General features: G+C 35.6%; 1 protein-coding gene across 3 annotated transcripts in view; it reads left to right on the forward strand.

Moving 5' to 3' along the window:
* LOC109540725 (protein zwilch) overlaps positions 1 to 10,397 on the forward strand; it is a 39,799-nt gene extending 29,402 nt beyond the window's left edge. For all 3 annotated transcript variants that reach the window (XM_019909181.2, XM_019909182.2, XM_048665055.1), the window contains exons 8-13: positions 1,906 to 1,988; positions 6,704 to 6,897; positions 6,976 to 7,105; positions 7,161 to 7,321; positions 7,511 to 7,611; positions 10,123 to 10,397. In XM_019909181.2, coding sequence (XP_019764740.1) covers positions 1,906 to 1,988; positions 6,704 to 6,897; positions 6,976 to 7,105; positions 7,161 to 7,321; positions 7,511 to 7,611; positions 10,123 to 10,199 — 746 coding nt within the window. In that variant the 3' untranslated portion in view covers positions 10,200 to 10,397. The remainder of the gene's footprint in view (positions 1 to 1,905; positions 1,989 to 6,703; positions 6,898 to 6,975; positions 7,106 to 7,160; positions 7,322 to 7,510; positions 7,612 to 10,122) is intronic.
* Positions 10,398 to 13,806: the final 3,409 nt, after the last annotated feature.

Below are 13,806 nucleotides of genomic sequence, written 5' to 3' on the forward strand. Positions count from 1 at the left end.
CAAGTTAGGGCCTTTTTCCAGACAATGGTTCAGAGATGGTTTCCCCTTTTCGTGCGCTGAAGCATCGAACACAGGTCGTATTTTTGTTGTACCATTTTCCTTAATTGCAGGCCGATGAGGTAAATAATGTCCTTGATTTAAGTCATCAGATTCCAGGGATTCAATTTTTTCAATAATCTTCTCATCCATCCATTCTTCAAACACTTTATTGTATTTTACAAATTGATCACTGTCTTTTAAGCGATGTACGGTAGTATTTAATCGTTTCATAGCCATATTGTAGTAACTTGGAAGTGCAGGGTGGTTCTTCAACCAAAGAAGTCGAACTTCATAACGCCCTTCTTGATCCGTAATTATGGTTTGCCGAAAAAAATCGTTGGCTGCCATTTCAGTTTCTTTCCTGTTCTGTTTCTCGATAGGATCTTGGATACCCAGAACGTCTAGTTCCCATAAATTACAGATTTGAGCATCCTTGACAAGCAGATTCAATGTAGTTACCACTGTATCAGAGCGTGATTGATAATCTGGTACCTTTCCCATTAATGTCCATCCAAAATGAGTTTCGAAAGCGATTAATCCACAGGGCAACGCCTGTCAAATTCCTGTGTAAAAAAACACCTGCCACGTCTGCTCCCAATAATAATTCAATTGGGCCATATTGGGAAGAATCGGATATTTCTATCAAATAATCTTTAATCTCCTTGAGCCATGGTCCAGACAACATAGGAATTATATCGGCACATATGGTGGGCTGATCCAAAACTTCAAATTTACCAGTTGAACTGCATTAGCTGCACCTCTAGTCGGAACGTACGACCGAAACCGTTCATGTGCAAAGTACGTTAAAGGGGTAATTAAGCCGCGAGTCTCAATCGCACCACCGAAACTTTACCTTTAGTTCGGTTAATACCATCAAATAATCAGTGAGCTGTATTGGGTTTTTTTAACATAGGTTGGCTGCTAACCTGACCTGTGAACCCTCCACACTATCCGGTCTTGGGGCCAACAGTCGTAGTTGTTAGGCTACAGGCGGTGTTCTGTGGCTATAAGCCATTTCAGATATTTGGGAGCAGAGATAACGAGCCATGGAGGTCTACCTCTCGAAGTAAGAGAGCAAACAATGAAAACCGCTCGAATGCGAATGAGAAATTGTTTGGAAAAACAAATAGCTAAATACGGTCAATAAAGCAAAGTCAAGATATATAAAGCGGCAGTAACACCTTCACTAATAACTTCCGCAGCAGAAACAAGACCAAATTCCAAGCAGAACTCTACAAATGATGAAAACAGTTGAAATGAAGACCTTAAGTTGAAGGAGCATACAAGGCAAAACTCTATACGATAGAGTACTACGTGAGGACATCAGAATGCAATGCGGGCGACAGGACATAGGAAGATCGGTGAGACGGCTAAGAAGAGTATGGAACAAACATGTAGAAAGAATCCAGGACAACACAGACTCGTCAAAAACGCAAAAATGAACAATTCAGTGGGAAGGAAACCACAGCGAAGACCAGCAAAACGCGCGCTGGAGATAACGCTAGACCTTATCTTCCGGAGAGGACGTGTTCGCAATGAATAGGCAATAGCCTAATAATATGTATCCATATTAGAAAGAAATAAGAAGACATAAGCCGAAAAAATGCAAAGTTAAAGCTTTTTGCTGGAAAAGCTAATAGTTTTTTTTTAATTATTTGCTTATTTACAAAATATTACAAATAATTTCGTTGACTTTGTTGCAAGTGTGTATTGTAGAAAAATCGCAAACTAGTTGGAACAAACGCATGGTTTTCTGTCTATTCCAGCACATCCCTTGTCAGAATCGATAAGTCTGTTCATCTTGGAAAATCGACTTGCTTCAACATCTTTTATATAGCAGCAGCATTATGATTTTTATTGTTCTAGGCTGTGAAAATGTATCAGAGTTGAACTACAGTTTTAGTTTTTTGTTCTCAGAATTACTCGAAATAAGATCGAACATCTGTCTGGTAAGTAGGTTCTAAATCTGTAGCTATTCAAGCATGCTATGTACTTATGTCAAACATTATCACTAAAGGGCGTTTTATAGTCGGCAATTTTATTGCCCGCAACTTTTTTGCACGCAATATTTCGTTCTACGCTTGCACATTTTATTGCTTCTCGAGTTGCCGGCTCTCGAATTGCAAAAATTTCTGGCAGCTAGTCGCAATTTTAGTGAATTTTCTGGTTCTTTTTACGCTACCAACTGTTCACTCATAGTAATATAAAACACCAGCCTTGCATATTTGCATATTTTTGTTTTTTATCGAAATAAACTGGAACTTATGTTAATCTCAATAATTCCCTTGACAATATGCTTGTAACCTCAAACGAAATAAACAAACAAACAAACGATTTGTCTAAATGTGAGGTTTAACGTTGCACCGTACTAAAATTATAGCTGCAAGAAAATTGCCGATTGTAAAACACCCTTTTAGATTGATGTTAGTGTGATTTGGATCATTAATTAACAAAAGTCTTAAAGTTTTAAAATGAGGATAGTGCAATATAGTAAAACAGAAAAACAGTAATTACACTTACCCTTACATTCGAAGATTCTAATATCCGTTAAATAGAAATTAAATTGTGAAATTATACAGAATATTTTTATGACAACGTGTCTACATAGGAGCATCACTCTCCAGATATTAGATTCTCTCTCCATTCGCTCGAGTTGCGAGCGGATGGTATTTCCGGAGATTCTCTGCCGGAATGGTATCACGACCTTCTCCCTGAATTTTGGACGGGACTGGTATCTATCACGTAGACGGATGCCAGGTACTTATTGCTGGTAGTATCTAGCAGGTCACACAAGAATCACAAGGAAAGGAAATCACAAGAAAAAACAAACTACAATAACTGAACTAAAATTAGGTCGTCTATGGTGGTCTCGAAAGTTTTGTTTCTCGAAAGTTTGGTTTTGGTCCAAGAGCATACCCCGGAAAAAGCAGGATGTGATATACCAAATACTATATATATATATATATATGGTGGTGGCTAAATGTGGAGAATATGTTGGATGGGGTAACAGTTCGTAGCCTAATTCATGAATTTTTGCCATGGCAACTACACACGTGTGCACCCGTGCATTGTCCTGATGAAACAGCACTTTTGTTGGCCAAATGCGGCCGTTTTAGCTTCAAGTCAACATCGAATTCGTCCAAATTGACAAAGTCATCTCATTTCAATGACTGTTAAACACGAACTAAATGGCTCAAAATGTCACTGCATTCTACTAACAGACGACAGTTGACGGGAGTAGTGTTAAATTTAAAGTTACTGCGCAAGAATTTAAAAAAGTCACTGACTTATTAAACAACCCTCGTGCAATGATAGGCCCTTATCAAACAACCCAAATGGGGTGAAGTTCTTTATAATCATATTTATATGAAAATTGTGATGATGCCTGGTATGATAATTATGAACTTCACCATTTATTGTTACAAAGTCATGCAAATATAAAGGTTGAAAACCACGCTCTGTCTTATAAATAAAAAGACAAAGCTGGTACTGGAAACTATGTTCAATGTCAAGCCAATTGAGAGATTTCAGCATATTTTTTATGGGTTTATATCTATTCTGAAGCACTTGCAGCTTATCGATGTCAGTTTTGTATCCAAGATAAAGCGATGATCCACAATAGTCAAAATGTGGTTTAATTATGCTATTAAAACTCAACTTATTTGCGTTTGAAGCCAACTGATACTTACCTCAACCTAGACAAAAAAGCAAACTTTACATATTTTACCAATTATCTATTCAAAATAATCATTTAGATTTAACTGGTCGTTTAAGATAAAACCGAGATATCTCATTTTGTCTACGTATTCAATATTTTCGTTGGTCATCTGAATTCGATAATTATTAATAAAACTTTCTCTATCTGTTTTTGTTTTACCAATGATCATACATTTCGACTTTGTTAGGTTTAGTCCTAATTCATTTTCACCAACTTCCACCAACACCAAGCATATACAGACTTTAATTCATCATTGAGAGTGTTAAAAAGCATTTAATGGACTTCAAAGCTAAAAAATATGACTATTATGAGCGAACTGGTGTATTTGACAAAGATCTAAGCTTGATGTTATATCATTAATATACAAAACACAAAAAGTAATGACCCAAAAACAGTTCCCCGAGGAACGCCATGAGAATTTTTTTCCTTTATTTGAACATATATTATTACATTTTATATATATATCTCTGAGATAAGTAAGGTTTGACAAAATACAAAACTATTCTATCAATTCCCATTTTTTTTTCAATTTTTCCAAGAGCTTTTTCCTACATACAGTTGCAAATGCTCTCTAGGTCAAGAAATACAATCCCAGTGGTCCCACTAGGCCTGGGTAATGCAGTGAGTGCACGCAAATGGCTTGGTGCGCCAATTCAACGCTCCGACGCAGTAACTCAGTTCCGTTGCTGCGAAAATGTTCATGACTTTTTTTACTTGTTTTTATATTTATTTTAAGGGTCATTTATTAATCATATTTTTTAAGTTTCTTCAAAATTTCAGAATTTTCCAGTTTTAGCCAAGTTACTCTTTCATCTAAATGCTCAATTTTCAAACGTTTCACTTAAAAATGTTTACAGTCGTAAGTTATTTTCCGCGAAAAAATATGAAATAAATTTGGAATCCTTCTAAAAAGTTTTGAAATCCCTTTTCAGCGGTCGAATTTAGAACAATTATATTGAAGATTGTGGAGTTTGTTAAAAAAAATATGGAATTTTCCTGCTTTAGTTAGTTACTCTTTCTTTTAAATGTTCAATTTTAAAAGTTTCACTGAAAAATGCTGACAATCTTAACGTATTTTACGTGAAAAATTTTAAAATAAGATGCGGATTTTTCGTTGCTTTGTAAAAAGTTTTGAAATCTCTTTCCAGCTTTGAATTTGTAACAAAACTCAAATAATTTTCTATCAAAAAACGAACACAATAAGTGAAAGTGTATAACAGATTATTTGGGAATCTCGGCAACTCTATATCTCTGAAGACTGTAGAGTTTGTTAAGAAAATGTTGGTTTTTTAGTTTTAACTGTTTTTTTTTGCGTTACTTTCCACTCAAAAACGCTCTATATTGTAGAGTTTCACTTAAACATACTGACGATCTGGAGGTCTTTTATGCAAAAAAATACAAGATACATTTATAGCTTTGTAAAAGTTTTACAAAAACGTTTTTCAGCGTCGAATTCGGGACAAAAAGGAAAATAAATTTCTCCCATTTTCCCCGAAAACCACTAAGGTTTTCTCCAAAACCGATCATAAACCTAAAAGTTTTTAATCGAAAACTCAAAAAACCATTATTTTCTGATGATTTTCTTCTTTTCTGACAATAATGGGGCCTTTTCAACCAAAAATCACAAAATTAATTTTGCTAGAAAATTCATCTGTTTGCAGAGAACTTTAGAAAATCCATTTCAGCTTCGAATTTGGCACAAAAACCGAATGAATGTATTCCATTTTTTATCGAAAGTAATTGGGATTTTCTTTAAAACGATCAGAGCAAAAGTTTACAAAAAATTATTTGAAAATTTGCTTTCATTGCTTTGCATTTTTAAAGTTCCTTAAAATTTTCAGGTCATTCCAGTGTTAACAAAGTTACTGTTAAGCTATTTTTTCTACGCAAAAATCGTATTATTTTTTAGTTTTACTTAAAATACTGATAATTTTCAGGTATTTCTGGGTCTTTCCAAAAATATTTCCCCGAATTGAAAAAGCGAACGTTTATAATCATTTATTTGGGAAACTCTTGGAAACTCGGGTTTCTTCAATTTTTTGTCAATATTTCTAAACAACAGTCTCTAAACAGAAAAACCGCGTTTCTAACGTTTTACTGTGAAATACTGGCAAACAAAAAAATCGATTTTACAAGAAAACTCGTCGACTTTCTTTGGACTCAGTTCTGTCGCTGGGAAACTCTAGATGACTTTTTTAAGTTTTTTGTACAAAGTAGTTAAACGTTATTAAAAAAAATGTTGATGTCCTTTTTTTAAGATGTGAAATTTCCAGTCTCAGGGTCTCGTAAAGCTTTAATAAATGACTTATAACTCCATTAACCGATGAGTTATTACTCGTTAACTCATAGAGCGGCAACAACTCAATAGCGCAACTCAACACAGTGTTACCCAGGCCTAGGTCCCACCACCATCCTTTACATGCTTCCAGGTGTATCGCAACAACTGTATAACAGTCATATGAATGAAATTTTCTAAACCCTGATTGATGTTTGTTTATTATTTTATGTCCTGTACAATAGTTTAATAGTTTTTCATAGGCAACTAGTTCAACTAATTTTTCTACGACGATGGGTTTCAAATATTTTTTAAATTGTTTTTAAATCGAGTAATAGGTGATTTTTGGTATCAGTTAATCATCTTTTTTAAAGCCGTTGTTTATGTGCGTGTTAAGTATTTTGGTTGCCAACCCGTATTTATTCCATTTATCATTTAGGGATCTGATGACGAAATATAACTTGAATTATATAAATTGTCTGCAAAAGCATGTAACCGTGTTAATGGATTATCGTCACGACATTTTAATTACTTAAATAATAAAAACGCATTTACCTAAATAATAAAGAATACCTAAGTAATAAAATGTATTGAATATAGTTGCTTCAAATGAAAATGAGTAACGGATCGAATAATTTTCGATATATTGGTAAAACCTAAATGTATTCTAGGTGGATGTGTCTGATAACATTGGCATTTTGATAAAACGAATATTAGAAGGCCACCGGGTAATGCCAAAAAACTCTGTAAAACAAAGTCTGGAGTTTCTTTTCGAATTGGGTGCTCGGAAACTGAAACTAGATTTTCAAACTATTATTTCCCAATTCCCCGGTTTCGATAAAACTCATATGGATTCTATTTGGAAGTGAGTAATCTGAATCAAAGTATATTTTCAGAACGTCTAAATCACATCGGACAATCACTTTAATGACTGTGTTTCTAGGTCAATTTCCACTACTCCACCGCTCAGATCTACAACTTTCAACAAAACAATTGTGAAAATGCAAGAACAACTGGCATATTTGTGTCAGTTGTATGTCGCCTCTGAATTATTCTATTTAGTAAAAGATCAGGTAGAGTATTTTCCACTTGTTTTGCTCAATAATCCTTAAAATATGGAATTATTAGGTGAATATGAGCGAAGATGGTTACAAACCCTTCTGCAAGTCAATTGAACAGGAGTATATTTTCGATAAAAGTAAAATTACCGATTTCAAGGAAATAATTAGCACTCCCTTGCACGCCGTACACTTCAATTTAGACATCAATTATGCATCGTTTATTGACAGGTAAGTGATAATTATATAATATATTTATAATAAAGTATTTTTCCTCTGTACTCAATATACCTTGTCTGGTATAAAAGCTGTTACTTGAAACCCAAAGTAGTCAAAGTTAGTGGTATCATAATTTACAGTTTTCAGATCCTCGAATTTTCATTCATTGCAAAATAATTTAAAAACAAAATTACGTTTCAGCATGCTTCCATCTCAATGGACATTAACTATGGAATCCGGTCGTGAAACAACTATTTACCATCTATCTCCTCAACCAATATACCCACCAGAAATTATCTCTCGTAAGTACAAAATATCAGACATTCCCAAATTTTATGTTTTTACATTCCATTTATCAATAATGAAAATAGTATTAAATCGTATATGTACAGGGTGGACCGGCGCGTCTTAGTCGATACTTTACTCACGTTGGCAGCGATTCAGGCAATATGCTGATCGTATAAGACCAGCAGAGCTTGCACTACACATCCAGCGTAAAATTTCTGCATATAAGATTTTTACCTGGGCGGAAAAGCTACGCAATCTGGCCCACCGTGACAACTATTTGTGGAAACTGTCAAGAAGCCTCCGAAAATGTTACGAGCAAGTCTCCGCTCTTGAAAAAGAGAGACAGAGTTTCATTACCACCAGTGACAAATTTGAGCTGCTCGCCGACTTTTTGGCAGAAGTACATAAAGTCCAACCAGCCCTTCAGGATAACGAAATAGAAAGACAGACCGCTGTTTTTGTAGAACGGAAGTATCCTATATCACCCTGGATTTTGCAATCCTATATAACAACCCCATGGGACTCGTATCTTCGCCGCCTCCGTAGCCGAAAAGCCACAGGGCCAGGGGGCATCTCGTATTTGCGCTTTAAAAACGTTTTTTGAAAACTATTGTGCTAATAGTACAAATAGTCAACGCAGTCCTTAAATTGCAGCATTTGCCACAGGACTGGAAAAACACTGTAATAGTTTCTATCTTAAAGCCTGGCAAAAAAATCCAACTGATCCCGCCGTACGTAACGGATGCCTATGCAGCATTTAATAAGCTTCAAAATACGGTAATGCTCTTTTTTTATATGGAAAGTAGGCATGGGTAATACTGTGTCTTAGAACACTTGCGTGTTGATGCCGCTCTGGGTGTCTGTGTGGCGCGACACCTGGCCTCTTACGACGCGGCACTTTGAACAACACTTAAAATTTAATATCATTCAAGACTTCGAATTACAGTTTGTGAAGGCCAAGCGCAGTTACCCTCTCAACAGGGATTATTTTACGTTATTAAGCCGCAAGAGCGAAAGTGCTCAAAGTACTTGGCTGCTGATTACTGATGAATTCTTATTTATCTCGGTTCGATATGGCTCGTACTGGATACTGGTCGCAGGTACCAGTACAACATTTGGGATTTCGATATTTCAACAAAGCAAAAAGGTAAATGCCTGCCTATTGATTACTACCGGATTACATGAAAAGTCAGTGGGCGAATGAGGCCAAAAAACTAACTTGTCAGACCTTGCATACATAAAGGAGCAAAAGTCGGTCATAATTTATGGCTGGCCCAGCAGCTTCGAAACCAATCACAGACACTTGTGAGACAAATAGGCTTTAGAAGAAGAAAACATGTTGCCACTTCATTCCAGTAAAACCAAAGAAAAAACATTAAACACTCCGCCCCGCTTATAAACACCGCTAGCGAACTTACAAACCACTAGACATCACGAAACAGCATCTTCTGTTTTTATTTTCCAACATTTAAAAAGTGTGTCGCATTGTGTCGCTGTATTAATACGGCAAGCCGTATCCGTGTCGCTATGTGGACACCTGAAAATTCACTGGGTTATCCAGGCCTAATGGAAAGGTTACTGTACAAGTTGTGTGCCGTACATTCACTGCCACTCTACCTAGTTTTCCTTATAGAGTCTTACTTTCCTTCTTCGTATCTCTTACTGTTTCGGAGATCCCCATGCAATACGTATTTATCTTGGACACCCTGTATATTTTTAGACGCACCTTTTTTTCCTATATTACGTTTTAAAAATTATAAATAGCAACAAATTAAAGTAGTCTGAAATGAAACAAAAAACCATAGGAAGGAAACATAACAGAATTAGAGCTCTATGGCTTCAAAACTTCAATGTTATCTATAACGTTTTGAATATATTGGTTATGGTTAATATTAATAATATCGTTAATTGCAATCACTATTTTAAGCCGTCTAACTGGTGTCTCATACACAATATTCTTTAGATAACCCCAGAGAAAATAATCAAGAGGCGTTATGTCTGGACTTATTAGAGGCCATTGGATCGGACCCGCTCGTCCAATCAAGATATCATTTTCATTTTAAAAAATTGCTACCGGGCGAACGTTATGGGGTGGATGAAGCGCCTTGTCGAATTTCAAGGCTAGTTTGATTTGTTGCTATTGATAATTTTTAAATCGTAATATAGGAAAAACGGCTAATACAAATATAGGCAAAATATATATTTTGAAATCAGGAAAAAAACTATTGGAATCTCTAAAAATATATAAGGTGTTTCATACAAAAAAATAATTTATGTAAAATTTTTACATTTCCGTGCTTTATATTTTTATTTCAAATTCATATTTATAAAATTTGAGTAAGTTTAAACAACTTTTGTGTTGGTCACTTTCACATTTTTTTTTAAATAAACGATCTAGGGGGAGTGTCAACTTATGAGGAAACACCCTGTACCTGGAGTGCATCAGTGGTAGAAATTTATTGCAAAATTCAATGATGTCAGACAACCGAAAAACTTATTTGAAAATTATAATTTTTGTATTTTAGATGTTCCACCCCCAGATATTGATGGTCCGTTCTTTTATGTCACCAAGATGAATCGAAGCTACACAAAACTGTGTTAGTGTATTTACTACTGAAATATTACAGATCCTAGACTTAGTACTTTTCTAAGATTTTAGATGTTACAGATTTCAGTAGTTGTTTAACTATAAGTTAAATTTATATTGCAGAACTTTGGCATGTTTATAATTGTGTTTATAATGAATATTTATTAATTTGCCCATTTTTTGAGAAACAATATAAATACATAATTTAAATCAGGAGTGCTTATACTTGCATCATCAATCATAGCAGCAGGTACAAATGTAGCTGATTCCTCGACCTTCTTAGCCTGTTAACGTCCACTCCTGAGCATAGACCTCTTCCATCAATTTCCACCACACAGACCTCCGCTGGAATCCGTCTGCATCCAGCTCCTCCCCGCATGGCGCCGAAGTCATCTCGCTATCTTGCTTGACGTCTGCCAACACTTCTCTTGGATCCTGGTGGACTCCATTGTAATAAGGTTCTAGTCCATTTGATATTGTCTCTCGCTCCGTGACTCGTCCATTGCCACTTAATACGCACCACTTGTTCTACCACATTTGCGATCCCTATTCTCTCCCTAATTTCCTCATTTGGAATTTAATCCCCCAGTCTGACCCCAGCATCGCCCGCTCTATCGCTCGCTGGCAAACCTGGAGTCGGTTTGCACTGTGTATCGGTACAGTCACAGTTTCGAGCCCATACGTAGCGACGGCAAGATGTAAGAATCATATATCTTCCTCTTGAGGTTTATGGAAATCCCTGGGTCTCAGAGAATAGAACTGTGCCTGACGAATGCCGGCCAGGTTAAGCCGACACGTATGGTGATTTCTGCTGCCTGGTTGTCTTCTCCCAGTTTGATGTTGTCTCCAAGATATACATACTCATTGACTTTCGTCGGAGTATGGTTGCCCATGGTGAATACCACACTGCTAATTTTCAGGCCCATAGCCTAGGAGGCTTCTTCGAGCTCATGCAGCATTATTTCTAATTTTTTTGGGTCGCTGCTGATGCCATCGACCTATTCTAGTCGAAATCTACATTTTTCTACGAGATCAGTATATAAGTCATCAACAGCCTAGACGTATCCACTCCTGAACCTACTCTTCCAATTTACATCTTTAACGGTCTAGTGCAATGTGCTACCATCCTCTCCCAGCTTTCCGATAAATATCATCCATTCCACCTTTTCCGGGGTCTCCCTTTGCCACGTTTGTGTGTTCTTGGTTGACTCGCCACGTCACCTGCCCATCTCTACTTTGCTTCTGCCATGCACTGAATCACGTGCGTCGACATATTTATTTTCTATGGGTATTTATCTTGTCTCTCATACTAATGTCTAGCATTGCGCGTTCCATGCGCGTTCTATGACCCTCTGAGTGACTCTCAAATAATTGCACCATTTATCGTTAGCGTCATGGCTTCCAGGCCATACGTCAGTACAAGGAGAATGCACGTCATGCACTTTTCTTTTCATGCTTATATGAAAAGGATAAAACGTAGCTTTCCAAATTCTGGCCAGCTTATGCTCATTCTTCTAGTAATTTCAGCATTTTGGTTTTCTTTCCCAAGCCTGATCTGATGCTCCAGATAAACGTATTCGCCTACTTCTTCTATTTGTTGGCTTTCGAAGGTAAGTAGGTTTACCGCGCTTAGACTCATACACTTGGTTTTTGCAGTGTTCATTTCTAGTACTACCTCTTGCGAGGCTTAGATAAGGCTTTCGTTGCTGTCATTACTTTTACTTCATTGAGTGTTTTGCTGATTACGACTATGTCGTCGGCGATAAAAACGTTAGCTTGTGAGTTACATAAGTTAAATTCGACTATTTCTTAATGTCAAAATAATTATATTCTCCCCCAGCCACGTCGTCCGAAGAATAAAAAAATAAATTTTGTTAATTAAATCTATTGAATTAGCTAATCGGACTGAGAAAAAAGTAAATAGCAGCAATTTACAAATCAATAAAAATTATACTATTTCTAATACATGTCAAAGCAAATATGATTTCATTCTACAAAGAAAAAAACGCGTTATCAAAAAAATTTAAATTTGCAAGCCATCTTTTGAAGAAATATTATTGTTAAGTGATTTATATCACTTAAAATTTCAACTGGTGAATGTCGAGAAATTCTAATTTTCTCAACAAATGACACTTATCTGATTCACGCAAGACGACAAAAAAGTGACAAAAATGAGTCGATATAAAAGAAATCTTATTTGAATGTTGTGTCAATGAGTCCGTCAAAAACGTTTTTTAATATATTGGGAAAATGGCCTGCTTGTCAATTGATGTTCATCTTTCGTGGTCAGACATTATTTTATAATAATGTGTGTGAATAATTTCATCTTTAATTTGAATAATACGTTTCAATATGATGTTGTGTTGTTGAGTAATTACATTTTTTATAAAGTGTTTGGAATTTAGTGATATTTAGTAAATAAAATTAGTTTTAACTTTATTATCGTCTTATTTTCCTATTTAAATTAAAACCATCATTTTAATAAAAAATATGTGGGTAAAACTTCGCTCCAAAACAAATTAACTGTTCTAATCCTAATAAACGTTACTAAACCTTTTTAAATAAGTTAAGGCCTAGCAATGCGTACACCAACAGGTAGTTTGTGTTGCAATAACTTTAGATTCTGTAAATTGTGGTGTATTTAAAAATCGCCTTATATACAAAGAAACTTATAATGGGAAGAGAATTTTGATCAAAAAACATTTTCGGCCAATATGAAGTAACCATACTCCGTCCCTATAGTGTTGAAATTATTCCCCCAAAAGAGTGAACAAATTCAATCAGATACAATAATGTTTCATTCATATAGGAGACATGGGTAAATGCTTGACAGAAATGACGTCAAATATTACTACCACACGGCCCACGGGGTCCCGTTTAGTAAATAGACGTTCGCTATAGCTTGTACCGTAAACATCCGTTATGCCATTTTATCAGTCACTAAACTATTGGTGGCTCAAACTCGCATTTGGAACGCCAATCATGCTTAAAAAATTAGGAGTTTCCATTTAAAAAAAATCAAGTTAGATTCTAGTTTTCGTTCACCCTGTTTAGCTACTTCAAATGTTATATTAAAGGTGAGAAATATGCAGAAGTGCCAACTCGCTCACTCCAGAAATAGAAAACAAACCAAACAAACAAAATTGTTGGGCCCCTAATATTCGCGAGTTCAATTACCGATGGGGGCGCTGCGAACGTCAAATTACTCGTTGTCGAGTGACAGTAGAGACTTGTCTATCTATTGGAGTTGGTCTTTATCTATGTGGTAAACAAGCGAAAAGTGAAAGTTGCACTTGTAACACAAATTAATGTGAATGAAAACAAATTAAAAGCTTGCAAAAGCTAATTAGATCAAAACAAATCACAATTAGATGTAAACACAATGTTAACAAAACAAGTGTCAAATTACTAGTTAACTGGTAATTATAATTTAAGCCACCAGGGAGCGTTTGGACTTTTGAATTCGCGAATGCAGTTTCGGCACGACTCGTGACCAGAAACAAAATTTGAAGTTTCTAAAACAACTGTAACTTGGAAAACTTCTAATGCACGGTCTACGTAAATCATCCTGTAAACCAATCTCATCAATTTATTATTATATTAAAATTTTTTTTTTTTTTTT

Source organism: Dendroctonus ponderosae, unplaced genomic scaffold (genome assembly GCF_020466585.1).
Source record: "Dendroctonus ponderosae isolate FM_Combo_2020 unplaced genomic scaffold, Dpon_F_20191213v2 Dpon_F_20191213_1, whole genome shotgun sequence".
In the NCBI taxonomy this organism is placed as follows: Eukaryota; Metazoa; Arthropoda; class Insecta; order Coleoptera; family Curculionidae; genus Dendroctonus; species Dendroctonus ponderosae.